This window comes from Bidens hawaiensis, unplaced genomic scaffold, assembly GCF_021521415.1.
Source record: "Bidens hawaiensis isolate Kalapana, Puna unplaced genomic scaffold, B.hawaiensis_p1.1 tig00007409_1, whole genome shotgun sequence".
Taxonomy (NCBI): domain Eukaryota; kingdom Viridiplantae; phylum Streptophyta; class Magnoliopsida; order Asterales; family Asteraceae; genus Bidens; species Bidens hawaiensis.
In genome coordinates, this window is record NW_027491513.1 from 914,857 (window position 1) to 932,809 (window position 17,953).

At 38.0% G+C, this 17,953-nt stretch overlaps 1 protein-coding gene across 1 annotated transcript in view; it reads right to left on the reverse strand.

The window, feature by feature from the left end:
• Positions 1 to 8,378: 8,378 nt before the first annotated feature.
• The window catches only part of LOC143635074 (uncharacterized), a 37,822-nt gene continuing 28,247 nt past the window's right edge, over positions 8,379 to 17,953 (reverse strand). The window contains exon 4 of the mRNA XM_077102976.1: positions 8,379 to 8,767. Within this exon, the coding sequence (XP_076959091.1) occupies positions 8,379 to 8,767 (389 nt within the window). The remainder of the gene's footprint in view (positions 8,768 to 17,953) is intronic.

The window sequence follows — 17,953 nt, forward strand, 5'->3', positions numbered from 1 at the left end:
ATTTTTACTTTAATTCGGGACGAAATTTTCAAAAGTTGTGAATCCTGTAACATTCGTTAATTTTCAAACCCGAAAACCCGACCTATTTTAAATTTTTGGTTTTGTTTTATACACACACACACACACACACACACACACATATATATATATATATATATATATAATTTTGTAATGATATCCCAAGTTTCGTTTCTTGTGTTTTATGTGACATTCGTTTTTTATTTATTTTGTATACGTATTCGTTAAACCGACCCGGGCTATAGTTTCAATGTATTATTGATCATCGTTTATTGTTAATATAATTTTCTAGATGATTCACGAGTATCGTTTGTTCGTTTTTCATAGTTTTGTTCAATTATTGAAACTTCGGGATTTAAGGTTTCTATTTCAAACGATCTACAAACTATCCGGTTAAAATATAAAAATTTTTCAAGTATTTAAACTTTTATTACACTTTTATAATTTATCAAAGTACAAGGTTTATTTGGTAATTTATATTTAAATTGTAAGGCCCGAATCCCGGGAACCCCACAGTTGATATTCATACAAAATACTTATCAAAAAGAATAAATTTGAAACCCGTTTCTTCCATTAAAACGAACATATCATAGTGTAAATTTAGCGGAAAACATGAAAAATGAAATAAGTTCCCAAAACCATATTAGGTATAATTTTTATAAGTCTTTTGAAATAAATAAAAAAATGTTCATGAGCAAATTCTTCCTTCCAGTATGCCATTCACCGACTAGTAACTTCGTGTACGTCCAAGTGATAAGGCATCCTCTTCCTAACCTGAAACTCACACTAACATGCACACAAAGTCAGCTTAAGCTGAGCGAGTTCAAGTTTTAAATAAGTAACAAAAGTCTTAATAATCATTCCAACGGTTTCAAAACTGTAAACGGAAATACATCAGTTAGGTCATCACATTGAATAAATAATCATCCTTACGCATAAACATTTCTATACGTACATTCCTATATATATATATATATATATATATATATAACATTCAATAATAACATTCAGGGTCGAGCAAACGTACAATCCAAACACGTAACATTCAGTGCATGCAAACACAAAGTAGGCATACGCAATATTCAGTAGTCGAGACGACTACAACATTCGCCAAATATTGGCCATTCTAATATTTATATATATATATATATATACATACACACATTTTTTAACATTCCAAGGCCTACCAATACTAGCAAGCCTATGTAAAATCGTTTAAAACATTTCATCAAGCAAAATCGCTTAGGTGTGCATGCTAGCCCAAAACTTCAAAAAAGAGTTAAGCGGGGCATCAAGAACTCACCTGAAATCGATCGAACACCTGCAACGAGCTAGGAAATCCCTAAGTGCACACTCACAAGTAAGGGCCTGCAAATAGTACACAACGCATTACTAAACTAGACCATAAGAACACTCTTGCCTAATGGGCCGTTCAAGCCCAACACATTGGCCCAAGGCCCAACACTTTGGCCCAAGGCCCAACAACTTGGGCCGAGGCCCTACCCAAACCCAATTACTTTACCTCAGCCCCTAAAACCTTTCAGTTAACCAAATCCACCCTTCGATCATGGTCGGGGCTAACCATGATGCACAACTCACCCGCCGATAATCGAATCGAGTCGAAACGCGCGAAATAAATTTTTAAAATCAATTGTCAAACAAATCAGCCCCAAATGGACCAAATTCTCAACTTAAGCATTTCATACTTCGTAATTATGTCACCCGAGTTGATAGGGTTGACGGTTCGTTTTTACAACTCCCAATTTAACTTTTAAACGACAATTCGCGCACCACCGACTCGATTGACCAATCACCAACCAAAACAGCCTCGAGTATCAAAAAATTAATTTTCCCACAGCCCTTTAACCACCCTAGAGCCATGCAAACTGATTCAGTTGGTCATTCGATCGATTAACGCATCAAACTCAACAATGGACAATTCTACACCCGATAAACCCTAGCTTTCAAACTAAAATCAATTAACCGACCTAAACACCTCCAATGGCCATGAAATTTTAATATGATGTACATGCCATACCTAGTAGGATTTTGATGCAAAAACCCCACACAAAATAGTCCCGGAAAAGCTCAATTGGGCAGCCACTCGGTTAGCCTACAACAAGACGTTTTTCGATCAATACACGCAATATAAGGATCAATTAACGTGTAAAAGGCATGGGGAATCATATAACCGACCTGGAATTGGAGTTTTTACGGTCAAAACGCTGCTGCACAGAAGAAAAATGAGCAGGGGGGGCTCTCTTCCGATCGGCGCCGCTAGAATGAGAGGGTTAGGGTTTTCATTTTTTGTTTTATGATATAAAACAATATTACGCATTGACCCTCGAAGTTTAAGGGATGTGGTAACTTGGGAAAATGGTTAGATAAATTAACGTACCGGGAGGATGGTCGGGTCAACGAAAGATGCCGGACAATTCTCAAGAAAACATACACACTCTACACGGAGGAAATCTTTGAACCGATAAATTAGCGGGCGTTACATAAATTCTGTTTAATATAAATTTAAAGATAAGGGGCTTAAATTGTAAATGCTTCAAAATATAATATAATATATATACAAAATATATTCCAGCCATCTCCATCCCGTCATCCTCTTTTTTCCGGTAACAGGAATTCCGGTCACCACTAACCAACTCCGGCGAACCCCAAAACTCCATAAAACTCGCGTATTAACTTAATTAAACCCCGTAATGATCACTGACACTAACGACAAGGCGTAATCTTTGTCCAAAACGCATAAAAACGAACTATAATGAGTATATTAATTCCTGGTAATTGCCGGATTATATCAAAAACCCATTAACTGCAATTAATCGTTATACTTTCAATTAAACCCTATAAATAGGTCGCAAACAATCGTCTTAGCTTGTACCAGACCTCAACTCAATCTAATATACACTCAAAAATCTCTAATTTGTTCATTCAAATCCGTCTCCGGCCAAGTCCTTGTTTGTCACACCCTGACCAATGAAGGCGGAAACGTCGAGGCGCGACATGATTACTCATTGCACAACGACACTATAAAGTTACAATATTTAAACAACTCATTTAAATCCGTATCATCATAAATAACACAACAATTGTTCATACAAAATGCCAAATAGATAGAATAACAAATAACTTGTTCTTTCATTTTCTAATATCCTAAAGCCAAGATGATAAGTTTCTTCAATTAATCCAATCAAGCTAACATCAAAACTGTAACATTGCATAAAACAGAGTTTGTCAACACAAAGGTTGGTGAGCAATTTTCATAGTTTTGGACAATAAGTATATAGTATGAAATCCACAACTAGTATATGAAAACAATAAATAATAGCAACAATTTAGATAATAAAACCGTCAATAAGAATACATTGACGAACCGTCAATAAGAATATATTGACGACAATAATGAAATCGTCAATAAGAATACATTGACGACACCTTTCTATATGGGGATACCATATATACTCGAAATTAGCGTATGATCATACTTTGATGAGGCTACCCGCCTTAGCATTCAAGAATTTGAACATAATCATGTAAAGCACATAACACAAAATCGAGCATTTATTTAAGTAAACATATACAATAAGTGTTGTGGTTTAAGACTCAAGTATAAATCATTTGAATTTGAATAAGTATGCAATGCCACCCCCAAAACGAAAGATGGAAAACGGGGGATGAAAAAGTACTCATATTAACAAGTAACTTGAAAGATAGTGTCGTGAATAATCGAAGAGATAGGTTTAACGAGCAAGACCTATATTAAACGGGTCTTGTGTTAGTAAGTAGTCTTGGAAGGGTTTAAAATAAAATACATGACAAATAAAGTAAATAAATAAAGTTTAGGATTTAAAATGTAAATATTTGAGAAATTTAAGAAACGAGTTTTGTAAAATAAGTTTACTCGAAACCGGGTCTCGGTATTCTATTCATTAGTTTTTTTTTCTTTTTTTTACTCAACCTATGTTAAGTAATAATGTGGGTTAAAATGCAATATTGCAAAACCCTTGGTTATAAGAATACCAAAACGAGGTTTAAACGAGTGTTTGGGTTTGTCGGTTCGAGACTTGATAATTGACCAAGCTCAAAGTTAACTTCCCAAAATAATAAATGTTATGAGATAACTCTATAAAATCAAAATAGACTTAACCAAGTATGTAGTTCTATTGTGAAGAACCTTAACGTTCGTTAAGCGAGTATACGACTTTATCGGTCCGAACTTGTTATAAGATCAAGTTGGTTACCGACATGCAAAGTATGTTTAGAAATTAACTAAAATTAATTTAAAATATAATCTTGAAGAAAAATATGAGTTTTGGTGGCTAAAAACACACTTGTGTGTCTTAAGCGAGTGAACTCGGTTTAGTTTGGTTTTTCGTTCGGTCCTTGACTCGGAATAAGACCGAGGATGGTTACCACATACCCAATTACCATGGAACTTGTAAAATAACTTATAAATAATAATACTCAAGTTTTACATTCAAAAAGTTAACAATAAAGATTTTAAACGAAAGTTTGGTTTTTGGTTCGGTTCTCAACTCGAGATGAAACCGAGGCTAGTCACCACATACCCAATACCATGGAACTTGACAAATATGAACAATAAACTAAAATATGCAAAAGTTAAGCAAGTATAACAAGTTATATGGTTAGATTTGTTAAATATATAAACAAGGACTACAAAGTCCTCCATGTAACCTTGCCTTACTAGCCCGACATTTCAACCGGCCGAGACCGAAGAAATGAAAGACCGAAGGTAAACAAGGAGTGTATATTATATATATGTTGTTTATGTTGTAACATCAAAAGGTTCGGGATACAAAACGGGTAGGGTTTACATTAAGAATACAAGTATAAAATAACCCAAAATTGACAAATGTCACATTGTTCTCCATCGTTTCATCACCAAATCAAGTAAGTAATATATGCATTTTACTCGTCTTGAGTCGTAGAATAAAACCCCTAAGATAATTTGGTCGTAGATCAAACGGATTAACGGATTTAGAACTTAGGGTTTTATAATTAGGAGATGATCTAGTCTAGTAATATATATATATATATATATATATATATATATATATATATATATTTGTTTTTGATTTTAAATCAAATGCAAGACTAGCTCAGTTGGTTAAGCTGTGTATGTGTGGGATGGGAGACCCGGGTTCGAACCGGGTCTGTTCCATTATACTTTTGGTGTATTTTCCTTTTCTTTATTATTATTATTATTATTATTATTATTATTATTAGTTTTCTAAAACCAAAATAAATGAAAAAAAATTAAAATAATAATAAATTAAATAATAGTTTTTTAAATTTAGTATAAAATATATTTTCATTTCCCTAAAAACCAAACTTTTATAATCGTTAACCCGTTAATTTAAATTAGTTTGTTAAAACGTTGCATCGTTAAACTCTTTTGTTTCAATCCGTTAACGTATATTTCGTCAACCATAACCCACTAACTCTAAAATTTGCTAGTTTTTATTTTCGTTAAACCTTATTTCATAAATCTTAAATCCGTTAGTAAACTTTAATTAATTTACTCATTTTTTATAAACCCGATTAATACTATATTAATAATTAGTTAAATCGTTAAAATAAGCTTTTATCTTCAGAATCTCACTTAATAAATGTTTTGAACCTCATTACTTTGGTCATTAGAATAAATCGTCATAACTTTAAAACTCGTTAATATTAACTCGCCCATTAAACATTAGAGTGGTAATATTAATTCGTTAATTCGTCAAACAGTAATTCATTAGCTTATAATTCATTAAACCATTAAAGGTAGCTTTATGCTTCGTTAGCTTTTAATTTCTTTCACCTTAATTCGTTAACATAAATATTATTCGAGATATGATTACCAATTAAAATCCGTTAAAACTTAAACACTATAATACCATAAAATGCTAATAAAATACATTAAAATAATGTATACCCCGTTAACCAAATATTTATAACTTTATCAATCCCGTTGGTTAGATTGTGTTCTTGTTTTTAATTATAGTTCGTGAAGTTCGATTGCTTCGGTTTCTTTAACGCACCTTCGGTTGCTTCGGTTTCATTAGCGTGTTTTGGGTTATATTACAAGTTTATCTTCGATTTCGAGGTGAGTTTCTCACAACCCCTTTTTAAGCATTTTCATGGTTTGGGGTAGCATATGTATCCTATAAAACATCATGTATTTATGATATCAATTACAAACTACAATTCACTATATGGACTTGTGTGTTACTTGATTACTTGCTCAGTGGTTGCCTCAATAGGTATGATCATACGCCCCCGTTTGCACTCAGGTCCATTTGTATCGAGTGGAAAAGGGCCTCATTATCCGAGTATATTGGTTGTTACCAACTGGAAAGGACCATACTTGCACGATTACCCGAGTACGTTGGTTGATACCAACTGGAAAGGACTTTACTTGCTCGTTTATCACTTGTCCATGAATTGTATGATTTTTACGTATTATATCAAACTGTGGGAATCTCACCAGCTATGTTCGTAGCTGACTTTATTTTATACATATGTTACAGGTATAGAGATACGAGGATGAAAGTTAGAAGACATATAGCATGCTTATGGGATATTCAAAGAAAACTTATCATTTGTTTATTTATTTGTTACAACTTGTATTATTTAATAAACTTGTGTTACATGAAGATTTAAATGAAATAATGTTATTATGGTCACCAAATTGTGTCATGTGTGTTTGAACAATCTGTACGTCACACTCAGGCGTTTCCGCTTTAGCCGGGGTGTTACACTTTAAACCCCCCGGTAGCCTGGGTGGGCGAGTATGGTCTCGTGAGGGTTTGTAGTGAACTACACCCTCAAAGTTCAACTACAACAAAAATATACACGTACCTGAGTACAAGGTCGGGTTGCCTCCCGAAAACCTCAATCTCATCTACCTCATATCTAATCGGTACTCGTCTGTACTGCTGAGAAGCAAAATCAAACGTTTGCTGCTGCTTGGATCTCTTCCTCGACATCTGCAAATAAATATACCAAGTAAGTCCATGTTGAAACAACTACGGGCGACAATTGTATAGCATTTCGGTCGCGATTGGCCCCCCACTAGAGAAACCTTATAATTAAAAATAATCTAAATTATAATAAAAATTATTTTTGAATTTTTGATTTTTTTTTAAAACAAGATAAACGTAAAATAAAGGACTCGAAATAACCAATTCCTCAAAATGCACGTGCAAAGACAAAGCATGTCATTTTCAAAAAAAATCATACCCGACACTTTGATAACCAACAAACCAACAACTTTAAACTCATTCATCTTCACAAACCGACACCTACTCTTTCAATTCTCAAAACTCTCCACTAACATTGTGCCGGAAAAAATTTCAATTACCCCAAAAAACAAACAATATTACCAACATATATCAAAAACCGGGCCTAAAACACGAACTATGTCGAAAACTTTCAAACTTTTTCAAAAACTCTGACCCGATATCTCGCCGGAAAATATTCCGGTACCCCAAAAACCTTTAAAACATGACCATTCTTCAAAAACACATCTAGTTTTACCAATTTCTGGCAAAAACTTTAACGATCCGGTAAACACAACCCGGTAAAACCGACACCAAATATTCACTAAATCAACAAAACCCGTCAATCCCAACCAAATACACACCCAATAAAATGCAATTAACAACCCCAAATAATCCGAGATAAACAATTTAAACTAGAAACAAACCAATTGCAAACGAAACGAACCACATACCTACTAATCGGATTAAATGGAGATGATGAAAACAATGAAAGTGACGTTGGTGATGGTGGCGACCGGCGACGGTGGTGACAAGAGTGGTGGCGGCAGGATTTGTGATGTGTGGATAGGGTTAGAGAAAAGAAATATATGGTGAAAGTGATAGGAAATCGGTTTTTATTACTTTTTTTCCGTCAGATCTGAGCATCTTCGCGTCGCGTGAAGATGTCAGGTAGGCAACATTGACTTTGACTTTGAATTTCTTGTTTGACTTTGACCATTGACTCTCAGGCATCTTCGCGTAGCGCGAAGAGGCAAGACAGGCAACTTCGCGCCGCACGAAGTTGTACTTTTGAGCTGTTTTCCCCCGTCACCAACTTCGGTCGCCAAATACCAGTCACTACGTACATGGGGCTCCCTCTAGCGATGCATGTGCATACCAATTCTCCATAATGACGATCGACATGTTGCTTCCCTACACTCGAGCCTTGCTCTACACTGCACGATTTGAGGAAAATAGTTAGCTAACTAGACTCAATATACAAGGAATACAACTTACAAGTGTCGGGTTGCCTCCCGATTAGGGCTGAATTGAATGTCTACAGCTCAACATCCCTTGGTTCTTTCAGTCAACCGAATAGGTCGGCTCGTCCGCCAAGAAGCAGACTTCCGTCTCGTGTATCTCCTTGTTCAAATCCGTGTCTTCCAAATAAGGCTTCAAATGATGGCCATTCACCACTTGCCTTAGATGATCATCAAAATCTTCAATTTCAACCACTCCAAACTTTCCCACTCTTTTGACTTGATAAGGTCCCGTCCATTTGCTCTTCAATTTTCCTGGGAAAAGCTTCAATCTCGAATTGTATAACCACACTCGTTGTCCCTCCTCAAACGTTCTTCTTCTAAGCTTAGCATCGTTAACCCTCTTCATCCTGTCTTTATAAGCAGATGCACATTTATAAGTCTCATCTCTTAATTCTTCTAGCTCGCATATGTTCAACTTCCTTTGTTTACCTGCACACTCATAATCTAGGTTAATATTCTTAACCGCCCATAGAGCACGATGGGCTAGCTCAATAGGTAAATGACACCCTTTCCCATAAACCAACCGATAAGTGTAAGACCCCGAATCTCAAGAATCCTACAGTTGGTAATCATATCCAAAAATTTTCGCAAACATTTAAAACCAAGAAAAGTTGTTTCATTAAAACCAGTTCAGAGTAAATAACAACGAAATAATAAATGTCAAGATTCCCAAAACCGGGAAAAATACCAAAACCAAATTTGAATACGTTTAGTAATAATTGAAAAGAAACAGTTTGCATTATTAATTTCCTCGACTAGATATGCCTTCAACTGACCTAGTCCCGAGCACGTCCAAGCGGTAAATCTCCTCCTCTCTTAACCAAAAACTCAAACTAACATACACACAAAGTCAGCTTGAGCTGAGTGACTTTAAGTTTTAGTATACGACATATATATAAATCATTCCAAGAATCAAAGTATACTACGGGATATGAACAAATAGGCAAATGGATAAATGATAAGTAGCCATATATATATATATATATATATATATATATATATATATATATATATATCCATATGAATAACAACTAAATAATATAATCAAGGTCGAACATGCGTACGACCTAAGAACGTGATATGGGATTTTAGGGACCCGTTATGATGATTATGCCACACGAGCTGCCCCCCTCACGGGCTTTCCATGGCCCGTCACAGGATTTTAGAACCTGAGTAGTTTAGTTTAGCCCGGCCAAAATCATCATGTATGCAACATTCAATATGATGGTGATTCATGCCACACGAGCCTCCCCTCTCACGAGCTTTCCAAGGCCCTCCACAGGATTTTAGAATCTGAATAGGTATAGTTTGGCCTGGCCAAGATCACCATACACCATATACCAACACACAATACGCATACGCATCCATCCTTAGTCACTAATAACTAATCAACATCACAAATCATAGGCCATAGGGTAACACATGCATGTGTGTGTGTGTGTGTGTGTGTATCATCCCAAGATATACCATAATACAAGTAGGCCTATGCAAAATCATTTAAACAATTTAACAAGTAAATTCAGTTAAGTGTGTATGCTAGCCCAAAACTTGAGAAGAGTAAAAAGGGGCATCGTAAACTCACCTGACACGAGGCACAAAATCACCACGAGCTAGAGAACCCCTAAGTAATCCCACAACTCACACGCCTGTCGGATTACACACAATAATTACTAAGGATACCGAAAGGACACGTTTATCCTACGAGGCGTTCTAACATGGTTTGAGTTACCTAAAGCCTTGACCTCACTAAGTTCAATTATAACAGCCCCCGGGGCCTTGTGTTTACCAAAGCGACCCTTAGGTACTCCCGGGAATAAAGAATTCCCAAATTACCCACGGAAGTTGCTAGGTGAGACGAATATGCGCGTTTATGAGTTGTTTAAGCACTTAACAACCAACTCAGCCCCTTGTGGACCAAATTTAACAAAATCACAGCCAACAAGTTCACATGACACTACACGAGTTGGATTGGTCGGTAACTCGCAAGCACAACGCACCAATTATCAAATAAACGCGAATCCGCGTTGTACCGACCCGTTTGAGTAACCGACAACCAATTCAGCCCCAATACTTAAAAAATTAATTTTCCAACAGCACGTATATCAAACCGAAGCTGCCCGAAATGAATTGGTTGTTAATTCCTTCAACACTCGCGTTAAACGCAACAATTCAACAATCTAGACAACCGTACACTAGTTTTCAATCTATCGCTAGTCGACCAATCAAACGAACACCAATGCTCACGATATTAAAGTATGTTATATTGGATATAGCTAGAAAGATTATAGAGCAAGAACCTCAATCAAAACATCCCCGAAAGATGCTTGAACGGGCAGCCACCGGTTAAGCCTATAGCAACCGATTTCCGACCAATAAGCGAGTTATAATGATAAATTAAGGTGTAAAAGATTAGTAGGGATGTTAAACTAACCTTGAATTGGGATTTCACACCTTAAACTTGTCTGGAAAAAAGAAAAATGGGGGTGAGGTTGGCTGCTGCTCCTGCCGATCCGAAATCATAGAGGGATTAGGGTTTGTGTTATAAAACTAAATTTTACACTCTAGCCCCTTTAAGTTGGAAATTGTGATAACTTGGGTGAAAGTTTAAGAAATTAACTTAATTAACTAACGAGGAGGTCCTCGAATGCCGGATCAAACCCGAAAATTATACAAACTCTACATAGTTTCCAACACTTAAAAAAAATTAACGGGCGTTACAAGTCCACACCCCCCTCCGCCCTTACAATGGGATTCGTCCCCGAATCCCGATGCGACCGGAACAAATGCGGGTAGAGCTTCATCATTTCATCCTTGGATTCCTAAGTGGCCTCGGAGCCCCTACGGTGCCTCCATTGCACCTTCACCTGTCTAATCACCTTTTTCCTCAAACGCTTTTCCTGACGGTCAAGAATAACGATAGGTTCCTCGATGTAATTCAGTTGGCTATCGAGCTAAATATCACTAAGAGTCACATGGGCCTCCTCATCTGCCAAACATTTCCTCAAATGAGATACGTGGAAAGTAGGATGAATCCCAGCGAGCTCGTCGGGTAATTCCAGACTATACGCTACCTCGTCAACACGGGACAAGATACGGAACGGACCTATGAACCTCAGACTAAGGTTCCCCCTCTTACGAACACGAAAAATACCCTTCCAAGGAGAAACTTTTAATATAACCCGATCACCGGCCTCAAACACGATAGGCCTTCGCCTTTTATCCGCATAGGACTTTTGACGATCTTGTCCGGCCTTCATAAAAGCCTTAATCTTATCAAGCTTCTCCATTGTAGCCTAAACGACCTCTAAACTACCCAACTGTTTCTAACCAATGGAGCCCCAATAGACTGGAGTCCTACACCTCCGCCCATAAAACATCTCAAACGGTGGCATCCCAATCGAGGCGTGATAACTGTTATTATAAGAAAACTCGACTAACGGTAAGTGACGATCTCAATTACCACCAAAATAGATGACACAAGCCCGAAACATATCTTTGAGGGTCTGTATGTGACATTCGTCAAATTTCTATTTGTATTTGTATTGTAAACCCGACTCGATGGGTCGTTTCGATATATTATTGGTCATTTAATAAAGTATTCTCGACATTTATGTTCAAACGTTGTTTATTTATTACTAGGTTCCATTACTTATGAAGTCTCTAGGCTTGTCGATAACTCGCTTAAACGCATAAATAATCCGAAAAAGAAAACTATATAATTTAATTATAAAGTTAGGGTTAAAATTGTAAACTTTAAAAACTTTAAAGATATTAAGTTTCATTTAAAGTGTTCATTAAACTTCAGGGGCTAATAGTGTAACTTATTATTTAAAATATAAAATTATTTTGACCAAACCCTACCCGCCCCGCCCCCCCTATTCCCCGTTTATTTCTGGCCACCCTCCAGCCGCCGGAATCGGCGCCGGAGGTAACCCAAACACCACCAAACCTCGTCGTTTTAACCAAATAAATATGTAAACGTGTTTCTCCATTGACATAAAACATTAACCGACTATTTAATTGTGATTCCTTGCCGTAAAACAACCCGTAATCGTTGCCGGATTTCACGGGATTCACCATTAATGGAATTAACGCGTACACGCTCAAATTGATAGTATAAATAGGTGCCTAAGCATCATAACAACTTGCTCATTCTCTCTAACCCCTCTCAAATACACCGAGTTATCTGTAATTGGGAGACTATCTTAAATTTTCTGGCAACCCTTGTTCTTCATCAAACAAAAACATTTTTAGGTAATTGGTATATGCTTTTTACTGTCGTTACATTAATAATTAAAAACCCTAAACTAATTTAAACAAACAACAAACAGAATCTGAGATTGAATTCTTAAGGTTTGAATGAAGAAGATGAAGTTAGCAAGTTAATATATATATTTTTTTCTTATTCCATAACTAAATGAACTTCTAGACCAACTGGTTGTGCCCATTTGTTACCAGTCTCGAACCCGGGTCACGCGTGAACTTGTTTATTTTTTTGTTATGTAATATAAACTTGAAAACCAAAATATGTTAGTATATATAAAGATTTGTGAGAACGTTATATGAACGTTTTACGAGCCTAGGAACTAGTCGCAAATCGATACGTTAAGTCGTGTTCATTCAATAGGTTAATGATTGATACATTATGATGAAGATATGTTACAGAGAAATATGACACAGATCTCTATGCACATTCACTAGGGAAGGCCTATTTATAGGCAGTCCTCCTCATTCGTTAACATCACTAACGAATGAGGTTTCCCATAGCGAATGACCTCCCATTCGCAAAACATCCTTAGCGAATGGGCATTACTTTAACGAATGAGCCTCCATTCGTTACACTGTAGTAACGAATGGGCTGTTACATTAACGAATATGTCTAGTCTTTAATGAATGAGGCCCATTCGCTAAACATCCTTAGCGAATGTGCCTTATACATTAATGTAAAGACTAAACAACCCCTATCCTATTCGAACAGCTGCGGACACCAAATCCGTGCACTAACAAGATTAAAAACCAAACTGAACTGGATGTCTTTCCCTTGGAACAGCTGGTAACACTTGGAACTCGTAACGCGGAGACCCGGGTTTCTAACCCGGGTCAAAAACTTAATTTTGGTAATTATTTTTCAAGTATTTATTTAACATTTTAATAAATTAAAAATCATTATAAATTCATAAAAACCTTTTTTAAATTAAATAAAAATTATGTAATTAACTATAAAATATATCTCACCATTTTACATGTAAAAATCAAGTTTCTCATTTTCGTAAGTCGTTATTAAAAATTGTTTAATAAACGTAAAGTAAACTTTAATTTACTAGAAATCGTTCCGTTAACGCAATAATTATAATTACGACTTATAAACAATAGTTCAAGTATTTCAAACGTTTAAACTTCATTTTCCTGCCGTTAGAATACTTAAATCATATTAATAACTTCATTTTCCTGCCGTTGTTGCATTCTTCAACGCTTACAAGCCTCGTCGTTTATTACCTTATTCATAAGGTGAGTTTTTCATGACCCCTTTTTAATGTTTTAATGATTTGGGGTAGCATATGTATCCTTATTAAAATTCAAGAATTGTTTCTTCTATTACAAAACTACAATTCATATATGGACTTGTGTGTTACATGTATTACTTGCATGAATATTGTAGGTTCCCAGCCGGATCTACACGAGATATCGCATTCTACGTAGGTGCGGAATCCCTACATAAGACGTTACGAGCGTAGAAGACAAAACGATTAAACACGTTACAATAAACACAAACACGTTATATTGCAACCCTAAACACGTGATACAAAGATCACCAAATACAGACCCTCTCTGACTCGTTACTAAAACCGAAACTCGTTGAATTATATTCTCTAAGCCGTAACCTAGGACATATATATCACGACAACTTCGCCTGGCATGTTCAGGCGAAGTTGTCCCTAACTTCGCTTGTCTAACAAGTTCGCCCATATCAGCGAACTTGTTAGCAACTTCGCCTACATACAAACTCAAATCCAAACGACTCGATTACAGACACTAGACACTGAACTACTGACATCATGTACCAACAGACTCCCCCTTGGCAGTAGCTTCATCTCTTTATCTTCAAGCACGTGTCTTGTAATCTTCAACGACCTTGCATCTTCATCTTCAAGCATGAACTCCTTCGCGTACACAAACTGATACAATTCTTTGATATTTCTTCGCTTCGTCTTTCCAATAAGGAATATAAAAGATTTTCTTCTCATTCAGTACCTGCAGATCAGCTTGCGACAAGTTCACTAGATGCATCGGATCATAAACTCTTAGCAGCTCTTGTTCATCTTCATCTTCCATCACTGCTTCAGCTGTTTCACAATCAACATACCACCACTTTAGATCTTTGAGCACATCCTTGGGCATCTGTTTCATCGGCACTTCTTTAAGGCACCGGATCTTTGTCTTCGATAAGTTTTCCCTTTTGTGGTTTCAACAGCTCAAACTTCTTCTCTTTTATACTTTCCTTCCAAACAATCTTCCGAATAACTCTAGCCATATTATCATCACTTCGGTTTATCAATCCCAATCTGGCTAAGTCTTTCACCTCACATTCTGGCAATGTATTCAATGATCTCAACAATCTTTTGAAGTACTGAACGCCATCATATCTCTTAATCACGAAGAGCCTCAACTGCTCATCGTATATCCAGCAAATAATCCCCTTTCTCGCTTCAGCATAGCCTCTAATGTTGTAACTCTTCTTAAATATTGTAGGGACCGCTGGTTTCTTCGTTTTGACGAACCACTGAGCATAGCCTTCTTTCCATCTAGGCTGCTCTTCCCATTCAGTCTCATCATTCCCAATATCTTGACTCCTATCTACCTTATCTACTTCTGGTATCTCATGCTCCACATTCTCTTCTTCTATCTCTCCCTCTTCAATATCATTATCAATCACTATCTCTGCACCAATCTTCTCTATCTCATCACTCGGTAGTACATCATCATCACCAACCAACTCATCATCCATCTCCTCTACGTCCACTACCACCACATCATCATCACCAGCTGCAGTTGTCGACTCCCCCTGAGTTGTGGAAGTCCCAAGAGCTTGTACAGTTCTTGGCAACTCACCACCTGCACCTTTTGATGCATTGGGATCATCGTCTCTATCATTGCGCTTCTTCGTCCTCAACTCATCGCCTTTACAGCTCGTCTCCCCCTGAGATGCCAAGAACTCCTTCAAAGCATCTATGATTTTTCCATGTTCTACCAGCAGGGACGACTGCATCTGATTCTCTGCAACTAGGCGTTGAATAGCCTGGGTCTGGATAAGATTTATCCTTGATTGTTCTGCCACGACCCGTTCAAGTGCTGCTATTCGTTCTGAGTCTGATAAAGTTGCATCGAAATCAAACCTCAGATGTGATATATCTTGAGTGTACTGAGGAGGGATTTCCGATGTAACCGGGACCTCAGAAGTAGGCAAAGACGTAACCGCAGGTGGTATCGTCACCGATAACCCTGCAGTGGCCACAACAGTCGACTCAATAAAGTGTGCCACGACCTCCGTTGGAGTAACAGTCGGCGGCGGCAACGAAACGATCTCAGGAGTCGGTAGTTGGAATGAAGTTGGTGGGAGGCCAAAGGCAGATGAGGTAGCCACCACCGGAACGTCCGTGGCGCTTGGCCTTGTAACCTGTAATGATGAGGGAACCATTGTCATACCGGACAGTGCGGGTGGAGTGAAACGTACCACCCTCGAGCTCTCACCGGCTCCCGATCCTGCACCTGTCCGTTCCCTTCTTGATCTCCGAATCAACTGTTGTACCTCTTCCTCGTAATCTGACTCGCTATCATCATCAGTTCTCTTTCTTTTCCCATGAGTCCGTTCATGTGTTACCAAAATCCTTTTTGCCTCATCAGAACCAGCCACCGTAGCAGCTGTCCTAGTAACCTTCACAGTCGACACCCTCTCAACCGAGACTTGCACGTACTCCTCTGGATCAACCCTCTCCATGTCAAAAAATCCTTGACCGCCAAAATCTGCGTCAAGGTCAACGTTCTCCTCCGGTGACACAACAGGAGCAGCAGGTATAGCTTGAGGTGCTCCTGCCAGTTGTGGTGTCGGGTCCCGAAACTCGTCCCCTCGAGCAGGCACATACCCTGGGTTGATTAAGTACCCAAACAGTGGAGTATGGCGAGGACGGAGCTCAGGTTTGCTCCTCGCACTCGAAGATCTACATTGGGCGAAGATCCGTTTATTCACACTTTCAACGTATCTGATCGGACGGCGCTGAGGTAGCGTTGGAGCAACATGATTCAAGATCATTTGTAGGAATCTTGGATACATGATGAATCTCTCGCGCACCATCGCCCTTCTCTGACGATCAATCTCATAGAAGACCATGTGACTAAAGCTGTATCGCTTGTTGTAAGTCAGAGCAGTCATCGCCGACTGCATGGTCGCGCCCATGCCATCAGTGCCCGCCTTTCTCCCTGACATGCATAAAATCATGACATGCATGAGAAAGCGCCACTGGTCAAGTAAAAACCCTTTCTTTCTCTGAGTATCTCCCAAGGGACTAGAGTATCCCATCCTCAAAAACGTTCCTTCACGGAAAGGAGCCACAAACTCTGTCGGGTCATCCCTCGTCTCATCTCCAAATCGTAAAGCCGCCCGGATCTGTTCAGAAGAGAACTGAACAATCTGATTGTTGACTGTTGCGCGCATCATCGGGGGCTCGACTCTACAGTCATATTCCACGGTCTGCCAAAAATCCTCAATGTTGGGCAAGGATATCGGCAGTGTTGTAGTGATCGCGTGGAATATACGCGAGCGTAGTAAGAATGTGATGATTTTGCGGAAACCATCAACTCCGCTCGCCTCCGGGTCTAATGTTATATACATGTTGTGACCCGGGAAGAACTGTCTCTGGTTATCACCACCGTCATCTCCGCCTGCACCACCTACAGCAGCCATATCTGCATCAAACAGACTAAGTTAGATACACGTCAACGCAAATCACAAGTTCGCTTGTTACCATGAGCGAAGTTGTGATTTATTCTGTATAGGCGAAGTTAGAGGTGGGGCGAAGTTGGGAACAACTTCGCCTCAACTTGAACTTCGTCTGATAACTGTTAAGTAAAAAGGTCCAGGCGAAGTTATTGATAACTTCGCCTAACCACAATATCGCCTCATAAACTGTTTCAAAATCTATAATCAGGCGAAGTTAAACCTCAGGCGAAGTTACGGATAACTTCGCCTAAACTGTAACTTCGCCGAATTCGAATCGGCAACAGTTAGGTTTATCGAACGACGTGTAGATGATGAAATTGGAGATCGAGGACTCCGTAACACATGATTTTATGAAGTTTTAGACGTTCAGGTATATTACGAACACGTAATAACAAGTTTGAAATCGGGTGTTTAAGGTTTCGAAAGACGAGGTCGATAATCGAGTCGAAACGACCGATGATTAACCTCAAAAACATAGATATTAGAACCCTACACACCTTTAATCGGATTAGAATCTGAAAAGAGAACACAGATTGATCGATGAAATATGATCGGTTAGAGTAACGATAAGTTCGCCGGTTGACAAGAAAGTTAAGTTCGCTGGTTTTTGAAATAATGAT